This window comes from Lissotriton helveticus, chromosome 6 (assembly GCF_964261635.1).
Source record: "Lissotriton helveticus chromosome 6, aLisHel1.1, whole genome shotgun sequence".
NCBI classification, from domain to species: domain Eukaryota; kingdom Metazoa; phylum Chordata; class Amphibia; order Caudata; family Salamandridae; genus Lissotriton; species Lissotriton helveticus.
In genome coordinates this window covers 313,833,237-313,857,312 of record NC_136067.1, presented here as the reverse complement: position 1 = coordinate 313,857,312, position 24,076 = coordinate 313,833,237, and the positions used below count along the sequence as shown (strand labels likewise).

Below are 24,076 nucleotides of genomic sequence, written 5' to 3'. Positions count from 1 at the left end.
AAACGACCAAGAATATCTGTCAGTTTGTGTTCCGCCGTCACCACAGCAGGTTTCAGGTCCAGGAGTAACTGATCATGCTCCTTCACTCTATCAGAGAGCTTAGCATGGTCTGCTCTCAGGAGGCCCAGCCCCGTCGCAACCTGCGCTATATCGTGGTGCAGCGTTTCCTTCGTCGCGGTAATCGCCTCCAGGATAGCATCAAGACGTAGATTCAACCTTTGTTCCAGCGTGGAGTCCTCCCATGGGGACCGAGCACCGCCAGTGTGGACCAAGGTGGGTGCACCATCTTGTTCTTGGGGTGCGTTCAAAACCCCGCCAGCAGTGGCCATCTTGGCCAGGGTGGGTGCTCCCCCTAGGTCACCGCCAATAGCCTCGCTGCCCACAGCGCTTCTTCCACAGACCCGCCAACTATTGCCACCATCCAGGGCAGACCACTTCTATGTAGGATAGGGCGCCACACACCTCAGCAGCGATTGGTCCTGCCCCCTCCTCGCGTCTTTCGTGACCCCGGGGCACCCCCCCAGGCTCCGGTCGCTGCCGGGAGTTCACAGCTGGTGGGCACTATCAGGGTTCCGGGCCCCTCTCCAATTCCAGCTGTCCGGGCAACAAAGTCTTCCCGATCAAGGAGGCGTGCGCCCCCCGGTGCCAAATGCGCCGGCCGCCCGATCCAATATATGGCCGCGGGTCAGCAGCGCAGCTCCAGTCCATGCGCCAGTCCGCTCCACCCCCACACTTGCAGTGGCCCTGGCGGGTGATGCCCTGCCGAGATAGCAAGCCCCCGGGTCCCCACCGGTACGTAGGGCGCTGCACACTCCCCGCTGCCTACGGGTGTCGCCGCGCCCCTCGATGACCAGGGGCCCTGGCTGTACTCGTTCCAGTCCCGTTACCACCGCGGCACCAAAGTCCGCCGCCTGCCTGGTGTGGTAACTCCCTAGGCGGGTGGCCGGTTCACTCGTGCAGCCTCCTCCACTTGATCCAGAGCAGCGCTCCGTATGCGCTCCCGCCGCCCGCTGCAGGCACCGCAGCCCCAGGTCTGCCCGTCTTGCTCCAGCCTCCAGGATGGGGAGCGGGGGGGGAGGGGTGAGATGGCGCCGCACTCACCGCTATCCGGGGGATGATGGCAGCAACCCCCACGTTCGGCACCGAAGACGCCTCCAGGAACACCTCCGCTCCCCTCGCTCCGCTCGGCAGCTACCAACGCTCCAGCCGCAGGCGTTCCCCGTCTCCGAGCCTCGACAGAGCCTCACGCCGCCATCTTGTCTGTGTTCTCGGCCCGGCTCCTCCGGGTTCCGGGACTCAGTCTCCACACGTCCCCAAGGTCCCGCCAGCAACCAGACACTCTGCTCCGGTCAATTTTCACCGTAGGTGGTGAATCCGTGTCTCCAGAGGCACTATAGGCGGCAATACCAGGAGAAATATCGGGACTCGGCGCGGAGCTGCACGCTCACACGGCCATCCCGGTCGGCGCTCAAACCACGCCCCCCAAGATAGCGATACTGTTGTTGTTACTTTTCTTATATATGTTTCATAATTTTTTCGGAATGGTGTATCTATCAAAGCGGAACTAGCATCTCTTTCTAAATCATTTTTGGAATCTGTTCTATGCATTTGTGTTAGGCGTGACTTAGAAGCCTTTTCCTTTTTAGGTCTCGCCTATTCCATTCCGCAAGGACTGAATAGGACGAGACTATTGGGGCTAAATTAAGAGCTAAACTAAGCTCTGAAAAATGCGGATTTCCAGAAGTGCATGTGGTCTCATGAACGCGCTTCTATCCGCTTGCCTCGCATCACCACATGAAAGTCACACACACTTCAAAGGCTCCACTCCCCGCCCCCCCCCCGCCTGCACTTTGCACTCTCCGACTTCCCCTCCCACCTCCCATGGCCGCTCTTCCCATTCACGCGCTCGTTACCATTTGCTCCCGAGCTGCATATCTCCTCCCCCCCCTAATCACAGCAATGCCAAGAGCTTGTTTGCAAAGGATGGGCATCAGTAATTACATTTCTGCATCTGGTGTTTGTGGTAATTCCATGCATTATATTTCAGGTTTCAGTAACTTCTGCCAGCAGAACTCGAAAATAATAGCATGTTCAGGGGACACACGCCGGAAGCCCCCGCCCCTGAAGCAGGACACACCAAAATTGTGTTTTCTCCCCCCCCTCCCCCGTATAGAGCCTTAAAACAAAAGCCATTCATTTGGTGCGTTAGTGTAAAGATCTATCATTTGCGCCTTGTCCTGTCTCTTTTACCGCCTCTCTCTAGCTGTTGCCCTTCTTTGCCACTCTTTTCTCTCCTTCTCTCCCGCTGTCTTCCTCTCTAGCTGTCTCTCTTGCATTGTGTTCTCACTGCTAAGACCCATCTCTCAACCCGTTTTGCCTCTCTCTTGATGTCTCGGTTTTTGCCCTCTCCCTCCCCCGGCCTCATTTAAAATCCGCGCAGTTCATTGTTATCTCTGCACTGTCCCTCCCTACTTTGCTCTATCCGCGTCTGTCTGTCACTCTCTGCTCAAGTCACTCGTTGCTATTCCATCTTTCTCCCATCCTCACTTTATCTCGCTGTTGTCTCTCTAGCTTTCCGCTTCTCGCCAGGCCGGTTCTCTCCCAACTTTGTCTCCCCCACCCCGCCTCTCTATTCTATTGTCCCGTCATTCCTAAATCTCTGCCCTCCTCTAAATCGTTCTCCGTGTCTCACCTCCCCTTGCTTACTCAACAATTCTTTACTCTTCTTTCCTCATTTCTTGCTCTTCCTCTCTCCTCCAGCCACCCCCTCCACCCCCCGCGGACTCTCTGTTCGGGCCGTCTCTAGCTCTCTCTCATCTCTCCATCTTCCTCTCTTTTCTGCTGTTTCTAGCTTAACCTCAGGCTACGATCTAACTGGAATGTTATCACAGGTTTGTGTAGCGCCCATTCCACCTACAGGCTGTCAAGGCTCTACGGCTCGCTTTTAGCACTCATGTATGGGAGTGAGATAACGACTTTTAAAACAAGCATTTACAATGCAATAGTTCTCGTTACTGTTTATTATGTTCACTTTGCATGCTGGTACAGTTCATTGTGATCTTTGATAATAGTTGAAGAGTTTGTATCAGGTCTTGTTCATTTAAGAGTCAAGGAGGGGGGTCTTTGTTTGTTTTCTACAGTCTAATGGAAACTTCCCGGAAAGACTGTTTGGTATTTAGAAAAAAACAGCTATACTGAGACTACCCTGATGTTTTGAGAGTCTTGATTTGAGTGATATAAGCATAGATCTCAGTGCCATTTTGTGCAGTCTTGTGAGAAGCCACGTACCTTCATTGTCATTTTTTGCCATCACGATTGTCAGATCAGATCTCTTAGATATTAATGCCACTAGCCCATTTTTTTTTTAGGTCGAGCTTGCTCAACATTTTGTACAGGGGATTTTCAAATTGCTACCCCTGTTTTCCCTGGCTGCAAGCTTGCGTGCATGTGCACGTGAACGCGCGCAGCGCCAGCTTGTTCCATGTCACCGTGTTGCGCCCCTTCCCCCCACGCATTCCATGCCCTTTGATGCTTCCGCCGCACTCCAAGTGCTTCCCTCTCCAGTGGCGTTTGTAATCCTGCCCCCTGCTTTGCCCCCTCACCCTCACACTGTGCTTGTGTCTTTGTTTGACTAATAAACCCCGATGCTTGTTGTTCTTCGCTACATTGGTGGTTGATTATAACTTTCTTTTAAGGTAGCACCAAATGCCGCAGTTTGCTTTTTCTCAGCGCTAACCAGTAAGTAACTTGATTTGCTTTGTCAAAATTCACCCGTGCTCAGTTTGTTGTCATTGGAAAGACGTGAAAAGCTTAGCTGGCATTCATTGTCTTACCCACATCGACTCTTTGTGCACTCGTGGCAAAGTCGTCAGGGTTGGAGGCATAAATATGTTCACAATCATGTAAAAAAAAATCACTTTAAAAAAAGCCCAAAACACTGCAAAGTTTTATAACTTGTACCAGGGTGAACACCTGCATTTAAACCTCTCTACCTCTCTCTCTACCTCTATCTCTCTACCTCTCTCTCTACCTATCTCTCTACCTCTCTCTGCCTCTCTCTACCTCTCTCTCTCTACCTCTCTCTCTACTTCTCTCTCTACTTCTCTCTCTCTACCCCTCTCTCTCTACCTCTCTCTCTACCTCTCTCTCTACCCCTCTCTCTCTCTACCCCTCTCTCTCTCTCTACCCCTCTCGCTCTACCCCTCTCTCTACTTCTCTCTCTCTACCCCTCTCTCTCTACCCTTCTCTCTCTCTATCTCTCTCTCTACCTCTCTCTACCTCTCTCTCGCTCTACCTCTCTACCTCTCTCTCTCTCTACCTCTCTCTCTGCACGCCTCACACTGCTGCATGCCACACACTGCTGCACGCCACACACTGCTGCACGCCACACACTGCTGCATGCAACACAGTGCTGCATGCCAGACTGCTGCACGCCACACACTGCTGCATGCCACACACTGCTGCACACCACACACTGCTGCACGCCTCGCACTGCTGCATGCCGCACACTGCTGCACGCCGCACACTGCTGCACGCCTCACACTGCTGCACGCCTCACACTGCTGCACGCCACACACTGCTGCACACCTCACACTGCTGCACGCCTCACAACACCACCACATCACTCTAGGACACCACCACATCACTCGAGGACACCACCCCATCACTCTAGGACACCACCACATCACTCCAGGACACCCCCACATCACTCTAGGACACCACCACATCACTCTAGGACACCACCACATCACTCAGGGGCACCACTCAGGGACACCACCACATCACTCGGGGACACCACCAAATCACTCGGGGACACCACCACATCAATCTGGGACACCACCACATCACTCTGGGACACCACCACATCACTCTGGGACATCACCACATCAGTCTGGGACACCACCACATCACTCTAGGACACCACCACATCACTCAGGCACACCACCACATCACTCAGGGACACCACCACATCACTCAGGGGCACCACCACATCACTCAGAGGCACCACTGAGGGACACCACCACATCACTCGGGGACACCACCGCATCACTCGGGGACACCACCACATCACTCTGGGACACCACCACATCACTCTGGGACACCACCACATCAGTCTGGGACACCACCACATCACTCAGCCCAACCACATCATCACTCAGCACCACAACAGCATCACTCAGCACCACAACAGCACTGTCCTTGCTTGCTACCAACAAGCATTGCCATAGCCAATAGGTCTTGCATTAGGAAAGTGTAAGCTATTGGCTTAGTGAATAGCAATGCTATTAATTTATGTATTTTCAAAGCTAACACATATTTAAAAAAAAATCATTTACAATACCAATAGCTCACACTTTCCTAATGCGAGACCTATTGCATTGCAAATGCTTGTTGGATTGGGACTCTTTCTGTTTTTTTGGATCCCTGCAGAATCCACACATTTTCCTCACAGAAATATGAGGGATTGTGTGGTTTTAGGCAATGTTTGAGGTTTGTAGGGCTTTGTGAGTATGAAAAGGCCATAGACACAAGGTACACCACCCTAGACTCCCCTGGATATCGGGTTTTCAGAAATGTTTTGAAGATTTCCTTTAGAGGCAGTCAAGCTTAGACGTAAATACTAGAGCTACCCAATAGCCAAAACAGTTTATTGAGTTTTGGGTCTTATAGTGTTGTATGAGCTAGGCCAAACCACACAAGTCGTTAGAGTTTTTATCAGAAGAAGTTTGGGAACACTTAGTCGTAGGAATTCTGTGGATCGACGCAGGTTCCCGAATTTATCTCACAGAAATGTGTAAAAACAAAATGTGATTTTAGATGAAGTTTGAGGGTTGCAGGGCATTGTGGGTTAGAAGATTTTGTGGAATCCATGCAAGGCACACCACCCACACCTCCCCTGGGTTTCTCATTTTCAAAAATGTCTGGGTTTGGTAGGTTTCACTGGGTAGCAAGCCAAAACTTGTCCCGAATATACCAGCTACCCCCATTGCTACAACAGGTAATTTTTTTGACAGGAGATGTTGATGTCTTCATATTGGGTTTTGGTGTCTCCTGTGTACGGGGGACTAGGCTAAGCCACACAAGGGGGTAGTGTTTTTATGGGAGAAGTATGGGAATGCTGGGTAGTGCGAATGTTGTGCAGAATCTAGAAGTTTCTGTCAAAGAAATGTGAGGGAAATGCGTGAGTTTGAGCAAAGTTTCAGGTTTGCAGGGCATTGATGGCAAGAAAAGGCCATGTGATCCACACAAGACACACCACCCTGGATTCCCTGGGCGACTAGTTTTCAAAAACTTCTTGGTCTTGTAGGTCTTCTTTAGTGGTCGATGAGCCTGGGCCCAAATACCAGAGCTGTCCTCATCAACAAAACAAGTATTTTTATTTTTTTACAGGCAATGATGATGTTGCTACATTGTAGTTGGGCTCTTATTGTGTTGCAGGCCCTGCACCGAACCACACAAGTGGATAGCATTTTTTAGGAACACATTTTTAAGAGCCAGATCATTCATATATATGTTAGGATATATCATAGGCATTAATATACAACATAATATCACAAAACTTAACAATAAACTTGCTGCTGTAGAAAGAAACAAAGCAAAAGTAATCTCACGGAGGCTTAACCATGTCCCTGTGTCGCTACCCTAAAACGCAGTTCCTTTCATCCCTTTATTAACAGTAATCAAAAGTGATGTATTAGCCATGGGGCAGTACTTCTGAGTCCAATGATGTAGACTGTGGTGTGTATGGGGCCAAACCCATACCCCTGTCATCAGCCCAGCAGGTGGTAAGCATTTTTATCACAAGAAGTGTGAGAACACTAAGTGTTAGAAATGGTAAGCATTTTTATCACAAGAAGTGTGGGAACACTTAGTGTTAGAAATTCTGTGGATCTGTACAGATTCCCAAACTTTCCCTCACAAAAATAGGACGAAAATGTGTGAATTTAGGCAATGTTTGAGATTTGCAGCGCACTATGGGTGAGAACTCTTTGTAGGATCCACGCAGGTCTTACCACCCTGGACTACCCTGGATTTCTCGTTTTCAAAAATGTATAGGTTTGGTAGGTTTCCTTTGGGTAGCGTTGTATCCCGTGGCCAAATCTCGCAGCTAACCCCCACCTTCAAATCATGTCATTTTTTTGCAGGAAATGCTGATGTCCCCACATTCAATTTTGTGGCATGCTGTGTCACAGTCGCTAGGCTGTGCACACAAGTTGGGTAGTGTTTTTATCAGAAGAAGTATGGGAACGCTGACTAGTACTACACAATGAATTGAATTTCTCTTCATTAATTCCTACCAAATGTAAGCAAACGGGCAAGAAAGTTCACAGTTTTTAAATTACCCTCTGAATCATGATAGTATTGGTAACCACAAATTCAGGGGTGTAGAAATACCCACTAGTCCTAAATTCAATGTCTTGTGCACATTTAAAAAAAACATAAATTGCCTTCATACCCATTTTTCATTCATTGCATTTTATTGAATGCTGTATGATTGCTACGCAATGGAAAATCCTTACAAGCCGCGCAGCTCAGCTGTTGCTTCTCGGTATTGCATGTTTTTTGAAAGCCAACAAACACTGTATATTCCTGCGACCAGAAAGGTCTCATGGATGTAATGGTATGTCACTTTTGTAAATCCGCCACTTGGACAACAAATTACAGATGAAAACATCGTCACCAATTGCTATTTTTCCTACTTATTTTCATTCTTTTTTATTTCAACAAATACACAATTGTCCCCTTGTTCAAGTCAGACTTTTGATTAGTTTTCAAATATGTATAGCATTCCGGGTTTACCTATTGATTTCACACCTGTTTGTACCACAAAAAGTTGAAGCTGCAAAAAAATTTTAAAATGTACTACCTGTCTCGAAAATGCACAATCTGTGATATAAAAAGGACATTTCTTGTACAATTCTGCGTGTTCCTGATAGCTGGGAGGATAGTGATCTTAGCTCAGCAAACCTGTTTAGGAAGACAACAATGCACTTTTTAGACAGCACATTCCCCCCCCCCTTCCCCCCCCCCCCAAAAACAAATATTGCTATAATTTAGTCTTATTCTCGGTTCTCTACAGTGAAATTCACGAATCCTGTGTACTTTTAGAATTACTAATATGTTCGGGAAAAGGATGCGGTTGGGCCTGGATACTATTTGTGAAAAAAAGTTACGAAGGCCTAAGAGTGAAGGGCCCGAGACTTTAGAAAAATGGCTAAGCACCGGGTGTGGAAACGGCTGGGCAGCTAAGGGATTACAGATATCAATTGTTGTTTCCACTTTAACACATTTTCATAAAAAACTATTCTAAAATGGACTCAAAATGCAAGCCAGACCAAATGCCTTTGCTTGTTAATAAGCACAGATCGTCTTCAAATGTATATGGCATTCTGTAAACTATTGCTTCATAACCTAGGTCTTTCCTTACAAGCATACACACATATGTTCGTTACAAGGAGTGTTGGAGATGAAGGATTCTAATGATGCTATGCAGAAAAGTTCCAGAAATATAATGTGGTTGCTTTAAAATGCCATGTGTTAGACGGGGACCTGGAGGGTCGGCCGAGCACAAGGGGAGAGGCCTCCAGTGAGGACCGTCTCCAGCGATCGCACAGACAGGTAACTTCCCCCCCACAGATGGACACCACACGAAGATCAGATTAATACCTTTTATAGGCAGTTCTTGAAATGAGGCAGTATGATACAAGGAGATCAGGACCCGGTGGTCCTCTCAGCTCTAGTCTCTAGTAGGGAAAAGGGGGTAGCGGGACAGTCTTGGTACCCGTAGGTACGGCGGTGGAACGGTGATAGCTCACAATCCTCGAGCTCGGTGTTCGGACGGGTCAGACCGCGGCAGCGCCAGCAGGTCCCGAAGAGGTCGTAGGTGGCAACGGGCCGCGGCAGCGCCAGCAGGTCCCAACGAGGATGAATGTTACAACGGGCCGCGGCAGCGCCAGCAGGTCCCACGAAGATGAAAGTTACAACGGGCCGCGGCAGCGCCAGCAGGTCCTACGAAGATGAAGGTTGCAGAAGGCCGCGGCAGCGCCAGCAGGCAGGACAATAGTTCACAAGGCAGGGCTGCGGCAGCGCCAGCAGTCCGTCAAGGATGAGTTTGTTGCGGTGTCTCTCGACTCCAGGATACAACTGCCTTCCTGTTCTGGGGCTGCCTCAGTTATAGGTCTGGCACTCTTTGATGTCCGGACCCTCGCTCTTGGAGGTCGGGAGGTCCGGGATGAGGGAGTCCAGACACCCAGCAGGGGGGTGGAGCCAGCGCCCGGGGAGGCTGGGGTGATCGGCACCTGGCGGGAGAGAGCCATCGACACTTCTTACTCCCATTGACCGGCCAAGTGGTCCGTTCACCTCCTGGGTGGATGGTGGTGCCGGGATGTCGGGGCCTGGCCAGGCCCGGGGTTGGGGTCGAGCTGAGGCCACGCGGCCTCGTGGCGCAGTGTCTAAGATGGCGGCTGGCCCGGGCAAGGGTGCTGACGGTAGCCCAGGCCAGGGACGTAGGGATTCCCAGGAGCAGACGTCCCATGGGGGACGTGTTGGGGGTTGCTTCTGCGGGTAGTACCTGGAAGGCCGGTACCAGGGCCCTGTCATGCGGGGAGGGAGCGAGCCCTTCATGGGGCCTGTCCAACATGCGTCCCCCCAGCTGAAGGCGGGGAGAGTCACCCATCCTCTTGGGGACTTTCCTCGTCGAGGCGGAAAAAGCGGGACAGGCCGTCTGCGTTGGCGTGGTCTTGACCAGGGCGATGCTCTACAGTGAAGTCCATCCCCTGCAGGGAGATGGACCATCGCAATAGTTTGGGGTTCTCCCCCCGCATTTGCATGAGCCATTGCAGGGGCCGATGATCTGTTTGTACCCGGAAGTGGGTTCCGAAGAGGTAAGGCCGGAGCTTCTTGAGGGCCCATACTACTGCGAAGGCCTCTCGCTCAATGGTGCTCCAGCGCTGTTCTCGGGCCAGTAGGCGTCTGCTGATGAAGGCCACTGGTTGGTCGACTCCTTCGGGGTTCAGTTGGGAGAGGACGGCCCCAATACCATGGTCTGAGGCATCGGTCTGAACGATGAACTCGCGGCTGTAGTCGGGGGCCTGGAGCACAGGAGCGGTGCACATGGCGGCCTTCAGCTTCTCGAAGGCCGCTTGACAGTCGGGAGTCCAGTTGACTCTTTTGGGCTGGTTCTTAGACGTGAGTTCCGTGAGGGGCCCCACAATGCTGCCATAGTCCTTCATGAACCGCCGGTAGTATCCGGTGAGCCCCAGGAAGGCTCGGACCTCGGTTTGTGTTTCGGGGGGTTGCCAGGACTGAATGGCAGCTACCTTGAGTTGGAGGGGGGCCACCAGACCGCTCCCCACTTGGTGTCCGAGGTAGGTCACGGACCCCTGGCCGATTTGGCATTTGCTGGCCTTTATGGTGAGGCCGGCCTGTTGGAGGGCCTGCAGGACCTCTCGGAGGTGATGGAGGTGGTCTGTCCAGTGGCGGCTGTATACCGCGATGTCGTCCAGGTAGGCGGCGCTGAATTCTTCGAGGCCCGCCAATACCTGGTTCACCAGTCTTTGAAAAGTGGCTGGAGCGTTCTTCATGCCGAATGGCATCACTCTGAAATGGTAGTGCCCATCCGGGGTGGAGAAAGCGGAACGTTCTTGGGCCCTGGGGGTGAGGCCGATCTGCCAGTAGCCCGCTGTCAGGTCGAAGATGCTTAGGTAGCGAGCTGCCCCCATGCGGTCGACTAGTTCATCTGCTCGGGGGATAGGGTGAGCGTCGGTTCGGGTGACCGCGTTCAGACCCCGATAGTCGATGCAGAATCGGAGCTCAGGTGTGGTGCCCGGGGCCGCGGCCTTGGGGACCAGGACGACCGGGCTGGCCCAGGGACTGTCCGAAGGTTCGATGACCCCGAGGGCGAGCATCTTGGAGACTTCTTCTTGGATGCATGTACGTACCCGATCCGGTACTCGGTACGCCCGCTGTCGGACAGGAGGACTGTCCCCAGTGTCCACGTCGTGCAGGCACCAGGAGGTGACTCCGGGTGCGAGGGAGAACAGGTTTGCGAACGGCAGCAGGAGGGCCCGACAATCTTGACGGGGGTCTGGGGTCAGGGCCTCGGAGAGTCGGACCCCGTCCACCGAACCATCTCTTTCACGGGTCCTCAGTAGGTCAGGGAGGGGCTCGGAGTCTCCTTCTGCGCCACTGTCGGTAGCCATCAGCAGGCTGAGCTCTGAGCGCACGAAGTGTGGTTTGAGTCTGTTGGCGTGGAGCACCCGGAGGGGGTTCCGGGGGGACTCCAGGTCGATGAGATAGGTGACGGGACTCTTGCGCTCGATCACCTTGAAGGGCCCTGTCCATTTGTCCTGCAAGGCACACGGTTCGATGGGGGACATCACCCATACCTGCTGACCTGGTTCAAACTAGATGGAGGAGGCATGTTGATCGTACCACTTCTTCATGTCCTCTTGGCTGGCCTCCAGATTGGCTTTGGCGATCTCCCTGAATTTCCGGGTCTGGTTGCGGAGGGTCAGGAGGTACTTGTAGACGTCTGGAGGGGATTTTAGGGGGGCCATTTCCCATTCCTCCTTCACTAGGCTGAGAGGCCCGCGAACGGGGTGTCCGTACAGGAGTTCGAAGGGGCTGAAGCCGAGGGACTTCTGGGGGACTTCTCGGTAGGCGAAGAGGAGGCACGGTAGTAGCACGTCCCACTGGCGGCGTAGGGGTTCTTCTAGCCCCATGATCATCCCCTTGAGAGTGCGGTTGAATCGCTCGACCAGTCCGTTTCCCTGGGGGTGATAGGGGGTTGTGAATCGGTAAGTGACCCCGCACTGCTGCCAGAGGGATTTCATATACTTTGAAATAAAGTTCGTGCCCCTGTCACTGACGACTTCCCGGGGGAAGCCCACTCGAGAAAAGATCCCCATTAAGGCTCGACCCACTACTGGGGCTGTTATAGTACGAAGGGGGATCGCTTCAGGATAGCGGGTGGCGTGGTCCACCAGGACCAGGATGAAGCGATGCCCCTGTGCTGTTCGGGGGTCCAGGGGCCCCACAATGTCTATTCCCACCCTCTCGAACGGGGTGGTCACCACGGGGAATGGTTGTAGGGGTGCCTTGAGTTTGCGGCCGCTCTTCCTGCTGGCCTGGCAGGTCGGGCAGGACCGGCAGTGGTTGGAGACGTCATTTCTCATTTTGGGCCCAAAAAAGTGAGTCACCAGGCGGTGGTAGGTCTTGTCTTGCACCAGGTGCCCAGCCAGGGGGACATCATGGGCCAAGTTCAACAGGAAGTCTCTGACATGGAGGGGCACCACCAGCACTCGACCGGCCCCCAGCTCTGCGATTCTCTGCTCGCTGTACAAGAGATCATTGTCCCAATAAACCCAGTGGGCCCCGGTGGTGTCTCCTTGGCCCTGGGCGAGCGCTTGCTGTCGAAGTCCCTCGAGGGAGGGACAGGTCTTTTGCTCCTGCCGGAATTGTTCTTGGGTGGGCCCCCCTTCTTGACGCCACTGAGCCAGGTCGGGAAGTTCGGGGGGCTGTGCGGGCCCCTCTGTGGTGGGTTCCGGGTGATCGGTCTGGATGAAGTCTTCTTCTGGAGCGATCGAGGGCGGAGGCGCTGACCATTCCGGTTCTTCTGGTCTAGGGATGGTGCGGGTGGCCATGGACCGGGTGGTCACGCACGCCCAGTCCGGGAGACCCAACATCCCCAGATGCTCTCTTCTTTCAACAGCTGCCCACGGGGAGCTCTCGAGATCGTTCCCCAGGAGGCAGTCCACGGGGGCATCGTCGCGGACAGTTACTTTCAGCATGCCGGACACTCCTCCCCATTCGAAGGGGACGCAGGCCATCCGACACAGGCTCTCCGAGTTGTCTGCCGATCGGACGGGGCAAAGCACGTTTGGCAGGATTTGTTCTGGGGTCACCAGGTGACAACGGACGGCCGTCACACTAGCCCCGGTGTCACGCAGTGCCTCGGCCTTGCGCCCATTTATGCTCACCCATTGGCTGTACTTCCGAGTGTTGGCGGGCAGGGGAGTCCGCGGGACCATGTCTCTTCCTCCTAGGCAGGCCAGGGTCATGGCGGCGGGTTCCCACTCGAACTGCTCCGACTCGTATGCTTCAGAGTCTTCGGCGACCTGTTCTTCTCCTAGGGCGGCGGCCGCCACCTGGCGGGGCCCGGGAACCTGGTTCTTCGGGCAGGTCGGGTCACTGGCATAGTGGCCGACTCGCTGGCATCGATGACACGTAATGTTGGCTCGGAACCCCGGGCGCATCGGGGGGTTTCCCCGGCCTGCTGGGGGCGGGGTGGTGTTAGCGGGAGCGACTGGGACAGCGTCTCTGCCCCGGCCCTGTCCTCCTCCTCCTCGGGGACGGTGATGACCTTGGTTGGTTCTGTTCTGCTCGTTCGGCCCACTCCGGGCCACTCGGGTGCTCTCCCACCGATCCGCCTCGGTGGCGAGCTGCCGTGGTTCAGTCAATTTACTGTCGAGGAGGTGCTGCCTGAGCTCGACGAAACAGTTGTTGGAGAGGTGCTCCCACACAATGAGATTGAAGAGTTGTTCGTAAGTGGTTACGTTGTTACCCTTGATCCATCCCTCGAAGGCCCGGCTGAAATAGTTCACGTATTCCAACCAAGTTGTGCCTGGGATCCGGGTGCAGTTGCGGAACCTCTGGCGGTACATGTCGGGCGTAAGCCCATATCGACTGAGGAGGGCGGCCTTCATGTGGTCATAGGACGTCATTTGATGGTCCGGAAGCTGCAGCAGGGCATCACGGCCCTCATTGACGAATCTCCCCCATAACCCGGCTCCCCAGTCACTTCGAGCGACCCGGTGGGCAGTCATGGCGATCTCATAGGCCTTGAACCACTGCTGTATGTCGTCGTTTCGGTGGTATTCTCGGACCACATCCTTGGGGATGTGGACCTTCTGCTCGGTAGTACCCGGGGAGTGCGGTGGCTCGGGCACCCCTAGGTTTTTGTTCAGTTTGCGTATTTCTATCTCTGCTAGTTTGCACTCGTGTTCGTACGCCAGTCTTTTTTCTTCGAGATCCCTCTGTCTCTGTTTTTCCTCTCGCTCTTCTCTGAGCCGTAAGTGTTCTAAGTTTATTTTTTGTTCCGCCAGCTTCAATTCTCCGTCTAATTTGAGCCGTGCCAAGTCTAACTCGTGTAGTCTATTTTTTTCCCGCTCCTGGATCTCTTCTCGGGAGGGGCCTGTTCTCCGTTCTTCCGTCAGGGTGGTGTTGACTTCCGGGGCTTCGGGGTCCCGGGGGGTGGCGGTATTCGTCTCTGTCCAGGCCTCTAGGGCGTTTTTGAAGTCTTCTTTTGTGCTTAGCCCGGTGGTAGCAATGCCTAAGTCCATGCAAAATTGTTTGAGCTCTCGGTGGTTGTATTCTTCCAGCTTTTCCATCTGGAACTTCTCTGCCGATCCGTTCTCTTTGGTCGTCATTGTGGTTTTAGTCGTAGGGTGAGTTACTGTCTGTACGGTACGCGTTGGTTCGGATCGCGCCGCTGGCCACCAATGTTAGACGGGGACCTGGAGGGTCGGCCGAGCACAAGGGGAGAGGCCTCCAGTGAGGACCGTCTCCAGCGATCGCACAGACAGGTAACTTCCCCCCCACAGATGGACACCACACGAAGATCAGATTAATACCTTTTATAGGCAGTTCTTGAAATGAGGCAGTGTGATACAAGGAGATCAGGACCCGGTGGTCCTCTCAGCTCTAGTCTCTAGTAGGGAAAAGGGGGTAGCGGGACAGTCTTGGTACCCGTAGGTACGGCGGTGGAACGGTGATAGCTCACAATCCTCGAGCTCGGTGTTCGGACGGGTCAGACCGCGGCAGCGCCAGCAGGTCCCGAAGAGGTCGTAGGTGGCAACGGGCCTCGGCAGCGCCAGCAGGTCCCAACGAGGATGAATGTTACAACGGGCCGCGGCAGCGCCAGCAGGTCCCATGAAGATGAAAGTTACAACGGGCCGCGGCAGCGCCAGCAGGTCCTACGAAGATGAAGGTTGCAGAAGGCCGCGGCAGCGCCAGCAGGCAGGACAATAGTTCACAAGGCAGGGCTGCGGCAGCGCCAGCAGTCCGTCAAGGATGAGTTCGTCGCGGTGTCTCTCGACTCCAGGATACAACTGCCTTCCTGTTCTGGGGCTGCCTCAGTTATAGGTCTGGCACTCTTTGATGTCCGGACCCTCGCTCTTGGAGGTCGGGAGGTCCGGGATGAGGGAGTCCAGACACCCAGCAGGGGGGTGGAGCCAGCGCCCGGGGAGGCTGGGGTGATCGGCACCTGGCGGGAGAGAGCCATCGACACTTCTTACTCCCATTGACCGGCCAAGTGGTCCGTTCACCTCCTGGGTGGATGGTGGTGCCGGGATGTCGGGGCCTGGCCAGGCCCGGGGTTGGGGTCGAGCTGAGGCCACGCGGCCTCGTGGCGCAGTGTCTAAGATGGCGGCTGGCCCGGGCAAGGGTGCTGACGGTGGCCCAGGCCAGAGACGTAGGGATTCCCAGGAGCAGACGTCCCATAGGGGACGGGTTGGGGGTTGCTTCTGCGGGTAGTACCTGGAAGGCCGGTACCAGGGCCCTGTCATGCGGGGAGGGAGCGAGCCCTTCATGGGGCCTGTCCAACACCATGCGTTTCATAATGCTCCTAGTGTACTTTTCCCTATGTTAGCCTCACTGTGCACGGCACAGCTGAGCGGGCATTTCTTTCTTTCGGAAGCTAGTGCCGGGACACTCCCAAGTAGCTGTGCGCTTTACAAATTAACTATAACATAACATGACCATAACATAACAGGCCGAATTAGCTTTGCACACGTTACTACATAATCACTTTTGCACCACATTATATTTTCACACAGAACCTGCAGTTATTTGTTTGTTCTATTCTTTCCTGGGATTTAGTCTAAACAGTAGACAAGGCCCAACAACAAAGTCCCTTGTTATTGTGTTCTGGTTAGGCACTTGCACCTAGACACAACACAGAAATGCAGCTGCTGTTTATGAACATGTGAACCTTGTCATTTAGGTATCTGCATCACTGTAACACAGAGAGAGAGAGACCAATATTTCCTGAGAGAAGATCAAGGCTGTATCTGATATGTAATACATTCATCTGTGTATGCTAAGGTATGGGTTCCACTACTAATCCCAGAGATTTTTGCTGTACAATCAGTTTGCTTCGGTAGAAGGGGAGGAGGATTAGGGTATTCTGTTTTATGACAGGGCTTTTCATAATATACCGTATATTGACAATGCTGATGGTGTTTTTGCGAGGCAATTGATTTCTAATTGTGGCAGGTATACTGCATTTCAGATCATGATGGTTTAAATAAACATTTCCCTTTGTGCCTCTTTCATATCTAATTGTGGACGAGTAGGGGTGTGAGCGAAAGGGAGTGTCCTTTCACTGTGATTCCTGAGAGGGTCGGGAGTGTTGTGTTCTGGGGTGTCCATTCACTTGGTCCTCGTTATGAGTAGGAGGGCAAGTGAGACACTATAGCCAGTCAGACTTGGGCTCATGGTACTGGGGACACAGATGACCTCTGGTACATTGGGTCATACTTCCAAAAATCGGGTCTGTCCAGGCAAATCCAAGGTGTTTGGTCATCGTACTCGGTACCTGCACAAACGAAAATGCCTCGACTATTGCACAGCTATCTCTATACTGCATACTCCACCTAGACCCTCATTGGGAATTGGGATATATCACCCAGAGTGATAACCACTCGAAGTGTGTGCGAACCTGAAATCACCAGGTCTCAAAATTCTGCAGTCAATAATTCCCAACCGACACACTGGTTTGTTGTCACTAAAGCTGCAGGGCATTAGCTTTGCTTGGCTCCCGCCCACTCCCTGCAGCAATCCAGAGGGAGTAGACAATGCTCCCCAAAAACAGGCACAAGTGTGCCCTGGACTCTTTCCCCCTGAGCTACCACATCTACCCCTCGCCACCACTCCAGCTGACACTTTTTGGCTACTCGGATCTTGAGGGCTTTGGCCAGGCAGCACACCAAAGCTCAGAGTCGTCTGTGTACAGTCCTCTTGTCAGAGGATACATTAACAATATACATGCTGGAGTGAGAGGCAGAGGGAGCTAACAACATAGTATGGTTAGGTTTGGAATCATGTCAACAGCGAATAGTAGCAGAAACAAAGGTCAGGCCAAAGATGTAGCGCTAGCATGCTGAAAAAACGTTCACCTCTTGCACAAAAGAATAGTAAAAACAAACGCATCACCTAGAGGTCTAGGTTAAATTTAGTGTCCCAGCTAGAATATTTTAACATCCATCATGCCAATAGTCCCGATTCAGGCGGGAGACTACCGATTTTTCAAGCCAAAAATGGTTTTATTTCAGCTGTCTCCCGCCTGAAATTGCATTTTCTACAATTGAAGTCGATGGAGAATTTTCATTCTCCCGATTTTTTAACTTTAAATCTCCCACGTCCCTGTCCTAAAATGTTTGCATGTATGCATCCTTCTGAAAAAAAGATTGTGTACATCCACAAATCATACACCTGAAGTAAGAGGGCAACTGTTGATGACGTTTCTGCGACTCTAGTACAGCCCGAGTGGCTCTCGGCGGCCGAGTGTTAAATAAAAAAAGGAGAAAAAAAGGAGAAGCCGCTGCTGAGGGATACGGAAGTCCTAGCCTATCTTGAGGTCTTACTCTTTAAAAAACAAACAAACATCTCTGGCCTCAGCCGGTAGAACTATTAAACTGGCGGTACCCTAACTCTAAGGTAGCGAGTTTGTCTTTTTCTTATCTCGCACTGCACAAACTTAAATTGCATTCCGTACAGCTTCTTCGTTTCGATTGTCACAATGGCCGACTCTGGAGAGCCGATTTGCAGCAAGCGGAAGCGGGAAAACGAAGCCAACGGCGGCTCCGAGGACGGCCCCGGAGCGCAGGTCTCTCCCTTCGCCGGTTTCCAGCTGCAGAGGGTCCTTGGGGATTCTGCCCGTGAGAAAACCGTTTTTCTGCACGGTAAGCTGAATGATGAAACAGGCGCTGAGAAGGATGCCGTGGTGATCTTAGAGAAAACCCCGTTTCCAGCCGATAATATCCCCGACTTGCTTCATGGCGACCCTGAGCCCAAACTGCAGATGCGCAACGATGTGTACAGCACCTACAGCCTGCACCCCCCGCCGCAGCTGAATGAGGTAAAGACCACTCTGATTTTCCCAGCAACAGAAAAACATATTAAAAAATTTCTGCGGCAGGAGGTCTTCCTCATCCAGGAGACGGGGGAGGATTACAAGAGCATCACCCTGCCTTTTATTGAGTCGCAGAGCTTCAGTTTACAGTGGGTGCATAACATACTGGAAAAGAAAGCAGAGGCAGACCGAATAGTCTACGAAAACCCTAGTCCTACCGATGGCTTTGTCCTCCTGCCTGATTTTAAATGGGATCAAAAGCAGATGGATAACTTGTACCTAATTGCAATATGTCATATTCGAACAATAAAGAGTCTGCGAGACCTATCCAGCGAGCATCTTCCCTTGTTGAACAACATCTTGAACGAAGGCCTGGACGCAATTCGAGAGCGCTATGCCATCAATGGGAGCAAGCTGAGGATATATGTCCACTACCAGCCATCTTACTATCACCTTCATGTCCATTTCACTGCCCTGAGCTTCGATGCTCCCGGCACATCTGTGGAGCGCGCTCATCTTCTGTCTGATGTCATCCAGAACCTGCAGCTGGACTCCCAATACTACCAGAAGCACACCATGACCTATGCCCTCAGAGCGGATGAGCCCTTGCTTCAGAAGTTCAAAGATGCGGGGAAATGCTAGTTGGCGTGACAACTGAATTCATTTTTATATTCTTTTAATATGTAGTTCTTTTTTCAATTAAATGCATTATTTGTTTTTACATGGCTGTTGGTCTGAAAAAAGGATGCATCTCCTGTTAATTACCCCTTAGATGCAGGCTGGAACCCCTGCTTCATATCTATGGAGGTATGTACAAGATAGTAGAACTAACTGATTTTTATAATAAACTTCAGAATTTTAAAATAATTGATGATTCAGTATAATTTTGAGATGTAAAATAGTCGCTCGTGCATTCCAAAGAAAGCACTCCATAGCAGGCTGAATGATAAACTGAACAGCCAAAGCATGAAATGATAAAAGAATACTCCACTGGTTACAGCCAAAACCCAAACGTATGTATATTTGTAACCACTTGGCTGCTAAGGCTTTTCCCCTCCTGTGCTGACATTTATTGAATCCCATTATACATGACGAGCTCCCCTTGTCATGAGCACAGCTCCAGTGTGCCTCATGACGAGCTCACCTTGTCATGAGCATGCAAGAGGATTTAAGGATTGGCAACATTAGATCTTGCAGACAGCTGAGCTATCAAGTCTGGCCTAAAAAAGGTCATGGATGCCTCGAGCAACATTTGATAAATGTTTCTTTCTGCCCAAACTAAAGCACTAGAGGCGTATGCCAGAGGTAGCAGGAATGGAGGATGGGTGATGAGGCCAAAAAATACAATTAATAAAGCATAAAATACAGATTTGAAATGGCAAAGCGTAAACTACAGAGCAGCTCTTTTACAAAAAACGTTTGGCAAAAAAACCCTCAGTTAATGCAATCGCGTAGTAGGATTTTTGTTGGAAAATTTGAAACAATGAATTTCCATGTCATAAGCATACTATGTTAAATCTAAAAGGTTTGCAATGTGAGATTGGAAAATTTTATTTTTGCCATTTCTTTTTATTTAGAGATGTTCCCTAATGTTTATCATGTGGATTTTCCAAATTTCTTCATAGATCCATGACTTATTAAGGGGCTCTAGGGCCATGGCTGTGTGCCATTATGTGGTCATAGTACTGCTACGTGATGCTTTTGTAAGGTCACAGAATTTCTTGGCATCAGATACCTTGGAAACAGTTTATCCCTCGTATAAACTTAGGGCAAGATTTACTTATGAACCATGCAAAGCAGCGCAGCAACCAAAGTTGCTGTGCTATGTAGCGCAAAAGGGAGACAGCAGGACAGCGCCATATCTACAAAGATAGGACTGTGTTGCTGTCATCCCCTGCTCTGTACCATAATAGTGTGTGCGTGATGTCTGACGTACGTTTTGTACTGGAAGGGTAACCTCAAAATAAAAAACTTGGACACAGCCTAAAACGTTTCTAACTTGGCATATGTGCTGTAAGTTTTATGTATGTGCTGTACATTATAGCACACATGCAAATTTAGAAAAGTTTTGAGAAAAGAAAACTTGGCTCAAACGTTACGCCCTACAGTGATGAAGCATACACTTTTGGCGCAAAGACCGGTCTACCTTTTTAGGTTGAAGCCTACCAGACAGCCCAGCTTTCCGGTTTGCTAAAGACATCTTGGGGACATGAAGAAAGCTGACCTAGGAATGTATTCCACCCGTTGCTCACCATTGGCTTTGTGGTTTGTAACTCACATTTGCTGCCTTTTAGGTCTCGCCTGTCAATGCGCATGCGCATTGAGCGGAGCGAGACTATAGGGGCTTAAACAGAGTTTAACCAGACTGGCGATTTGATGAAGTGCATGTCCGCTTTTAGCTCAATGCGCAAGCGCAATGAGTTAAAATGCACGTGCACAGCATCAAATCGCCAGCCATCTGTTGCCCAGCTTGGTGCCGCCAGCAGCTCTTCCCGCTCCACCCCCTGCTGCATCAAAGGCTTTCCCGGCCTGGCGTGAAAGCCTTTTATTGCTTTTGCCTGCTGGAGTTCTTGTTTTTGTTGATTCGACGTCCGTCCCGCACCACCTCCTGCTGCGTTTCCTGCTAGTCGGGGCTCGTTGCCATTCGGTTTAAATGAGAATACTTTAACTTCGTTCACCATTAATGTGTTTAATATTCCTTGCGTAGCAGTCTCTTACAAGTTTGTTTCCAGTTTCACATTTCATTTAAGTTATAATCTTACCCTGTGATCACAAGCTTGTCCACAATTACTGAATGGTGAGCCAGCGCTCTGACTCGAACATGCTTCCTGCAAACTCCAAAACCTCCAACGTTTGCCTTTTGTTACAAATTCGCCCGTAAGAACTAAACCGTTTTTATTACTATTTGTTCAGCTAAGGTTTTCTTTTGTGCTAATTATTTTTGTGGGAACAACTATTAAGCCAATAGTCATGGCTGCTTGTACGTGTAATTTAACTTGTGTTACATATATGTATGCACTGACAGGAGTACAAACATGTCAGTTAGGCGGCACACTATGCTAAAACCAAATTTTCCGCTCATTTGTGTTTTGGAAGCGTTTTTATTAGTTGCGTATGCCTTCCATATGTTTGATCATTCTTAGCACTACACTTTACTTAAGGCTTTAATTGGGTCGGGTCCGAGCAGGTGCAGCAACACGTGCCAATCGGGCTCTCCGTTTCTACCATCACCCTAGGGGAAAAACAAGATTTTAACTCCACAACATTTCAGGGTTTTACATTTTATTTTGTTTTTGGCCAATTGTAAGTAGCACTAACTCAGGACTAATGTATTGCACCGTTTTGCATTATTTGTGCATGAACAACTATTGACAAATCCAATGGCCATGGCTGCTTCTAGGTGTATTTTCGCTTCTGTTACATATGTGGTTGCTCTGACAGGAGTAGAAACATTCCAGTTCGGCGGCACACTATGCTAAAACTTAATTTTTAGCTTATTTGTGTTTTGGAAGCGTTTCAATTAATTGCGTATGCCTTCAATATGTTTAAACATCAGTAGTACTACACTTTACTTAGGGCTTCAAGTGGGCCGGGTCCAAGAAGGTGCTGCAATGGGTGCCGATTGACATCTTGGGGCTTTAACGTTCACAAAGCCATTAGTTATGGCTTTTTGTAGATGTAATGTTAGTTCTGTTATATATCGGGTACTAACAGCAGTTACAAAATGCCAGTTGTGCGGTACACTATACTAAACACTAATTGTGAGCTTATGTCTTTTAAGCCATGCCATTTCTCCTCCCCCTCCCCAGCCGCCAGCACCTCCCCTCTCTCTCACGGGCGGCAGGCCGTGTTATTTTTTCAGCCTCCCCTTTTTTTTTTCAGTCCCTGTTGTGCCGCCCGACTTGTTTCTGTTTGTTTTCGCACCTCCCCTCTCTCTCACGGCCGCCAGGCCGTGTCTCCCTTTATTTCAAATTACCTGATAACAACGTTCATTTTCTTTCTTTTTAGCATCACATGGCAGTCTGAAAATAGAATTCTTAATCAGTGTTGCATTCCAAATGCTATAGGTGTTACATTCGCGAAAGTTATAACTATTGGCATTGTAAATGACAAAGCTATCAATTTAGCTGTTTTAAAAACCAAAAAATAAATAAAATATTTGTCATTTACAAGACCAATAGCTCCAACTTTTCTAATGCGAGATCTATTGCATTTCCAATGCTTGTTTTGCATGGGCGACATATGCAGAAGAAACAATTGATGGACTTAATGCTGGACAATGCAAACAATCACCGCCAGTCACAAGGATCTGGGTTTAATCCATCATTCTTTTGCTCACCACACCACCCCAGTTTGGACCCATCCGTATGCAAATCAGTCTTGACCCTGTTCTTTGTGGGAACAGTCCAGCCCGAACTGCCAAGCCAGGTCCTCCCTGGACCGGAAACAAGCACCATGGGGCCGGTTTCAGGGCATCACCCTTCATCAGCCAGGCTAGCTTGAATCCAGTGGTGTAGTTTGTTTAAAGAGTTTTATATAGCGCTGGCTAGACCCGAAGGTATCAGAGCGCTTTACATGAGAATCAACAATGTAACGGAAAAAGATCAACAATTACACAATACATTAATAAATAGGCAATACAATTAGGAGATTTGAGAAAGGAGAGAGAAAAGTAGTGGAGGGGGCAGGGGAGGTGAGAAAGGGAGGTTAAGGGAAGAGACAACAAGGAGAGACGAAAGAAAGTCTGTCTAAAGACTGACTGGGTAGGTGACGACCAAGGAGGGAATCCACGGCCCATCTCCCCTATAGCTAAACTAGGTAGCTCCATCGGGCATCAGACAAAATAGTTAAGTCTCAATACATTGAGAGAGGAGAGAAGGAGAGACATAAATAGAGGGAGGATGCGGGAAGAAACGACAGGAGAGATGAAAGGAAGTCTGTCTAAAGACCGACTGGGTAGGTGACGACCAAGGAGGGAATCCACGGCCCATCTCCCCTATAGCTAAACCAGGTAGCTCCATCGGGCAACAGACAAAATAGCTAGATCTCACTTGACGAGGGAAAATTCAAAGATAAACAGGGTGGGGACTAAGGGCCAGGACAGGTGAGGGCAGAGGTCAGTAGCAGGAAAGTGGAGAAGAGTAGAGCTGGGAGGGGTAGGGGGTTGGTAGTTCGGAAAAAGTTCCCATAGATCCGCTTCGAATCATTCTAAAAGCAGGTCCGTTCCTTCTCAGGTGCTATCTTGAGGTTAAAACGCCGGGTAAGATTTTTGCCAATATCCTGGTGTTGCTGCGACCGGTTGGAACGGCGGCCACAGCATCAGACGTTCCCGATCATCTGATGTCAGGAGATGGTTGAAACAGTTGTTTAGGTGGGGATTAAGCGCTAAGGAAGGGTAAGGGGATAGGGCAAAGGGGTAGGAGGAAGATAGGACGTGTAGACGCACACACGCAAGCACAGACAGAAAACATCTAAGAACACAAGCACACAAAATCCCATGCTCTAATACAAAAACACCCAAAATACATGCACACGCAAACATCATCACATGCACAGACAAGCACAGGCACACACAAATGCGCTCGCACTCTCATACATGCAGACACACACACACAAGGGGAAGAGGTGTGGCGCCGCGGCCAGGGCGACTGACACTGGAATCTGGGGACCAAGGTTCGATCCCCGGCTCCGGCGGCAGGTTAGCCCAGCACCATGTGACTCTGGGCAATAGCTCGCTTAATCTTCCCGACGGCCCCCCAGCACCTAGAGACCCTTACGGGTGATTGTGCGCTTTACAAATGTGGACTTTACTTTACTTTACACAAGCACACATTCAGAAATGAACAAAAATACAGGCACACATACAATCACATGCTCCAGAACAAAAATACCCAAGGACATACACACAAAATGCATACATACACACACACACACTTTAGGCAG

At 50.7% G+C, this 24,076-nt stretch overlaps 1 protein-coding gene across 1 annotated transcript; it reads left to right on the top strand.

Annotated features, from left to right (window-relative positions):
* Positions 1 to 17,561: 17,561 nt before the first annotated feature.
* Positions 17,562 to 19,000, top strand: DCPS (decapping enzyme, scavenger). Its single transcript, XM_078647756.1, has one exon. It carries the CDS (start codon positions 17,801 to 17,803, stop codon positions 18,773 to 18,775), a length of 975 nt encoding a protein of 324 aa, XP_078503882.1. The 5' UTR covers positions 17,562 to 17,800; the 3' UTR covers positions 18,776 to 19,000.
* The last annotated feature ends 5,076 nt before the right edge of the window (positions 19,001 to 24,076 follow it).

Bases quoted from the DNA above. Each gene is read 5' to 3' on its own strand.
- DCPS (XM_078647756.1), top strand. From the start codon at position 17,801: ATGGCCGACTCTGGAGAGCCGATTTGCAGCAAGCGGAAGCGGGAAAAC.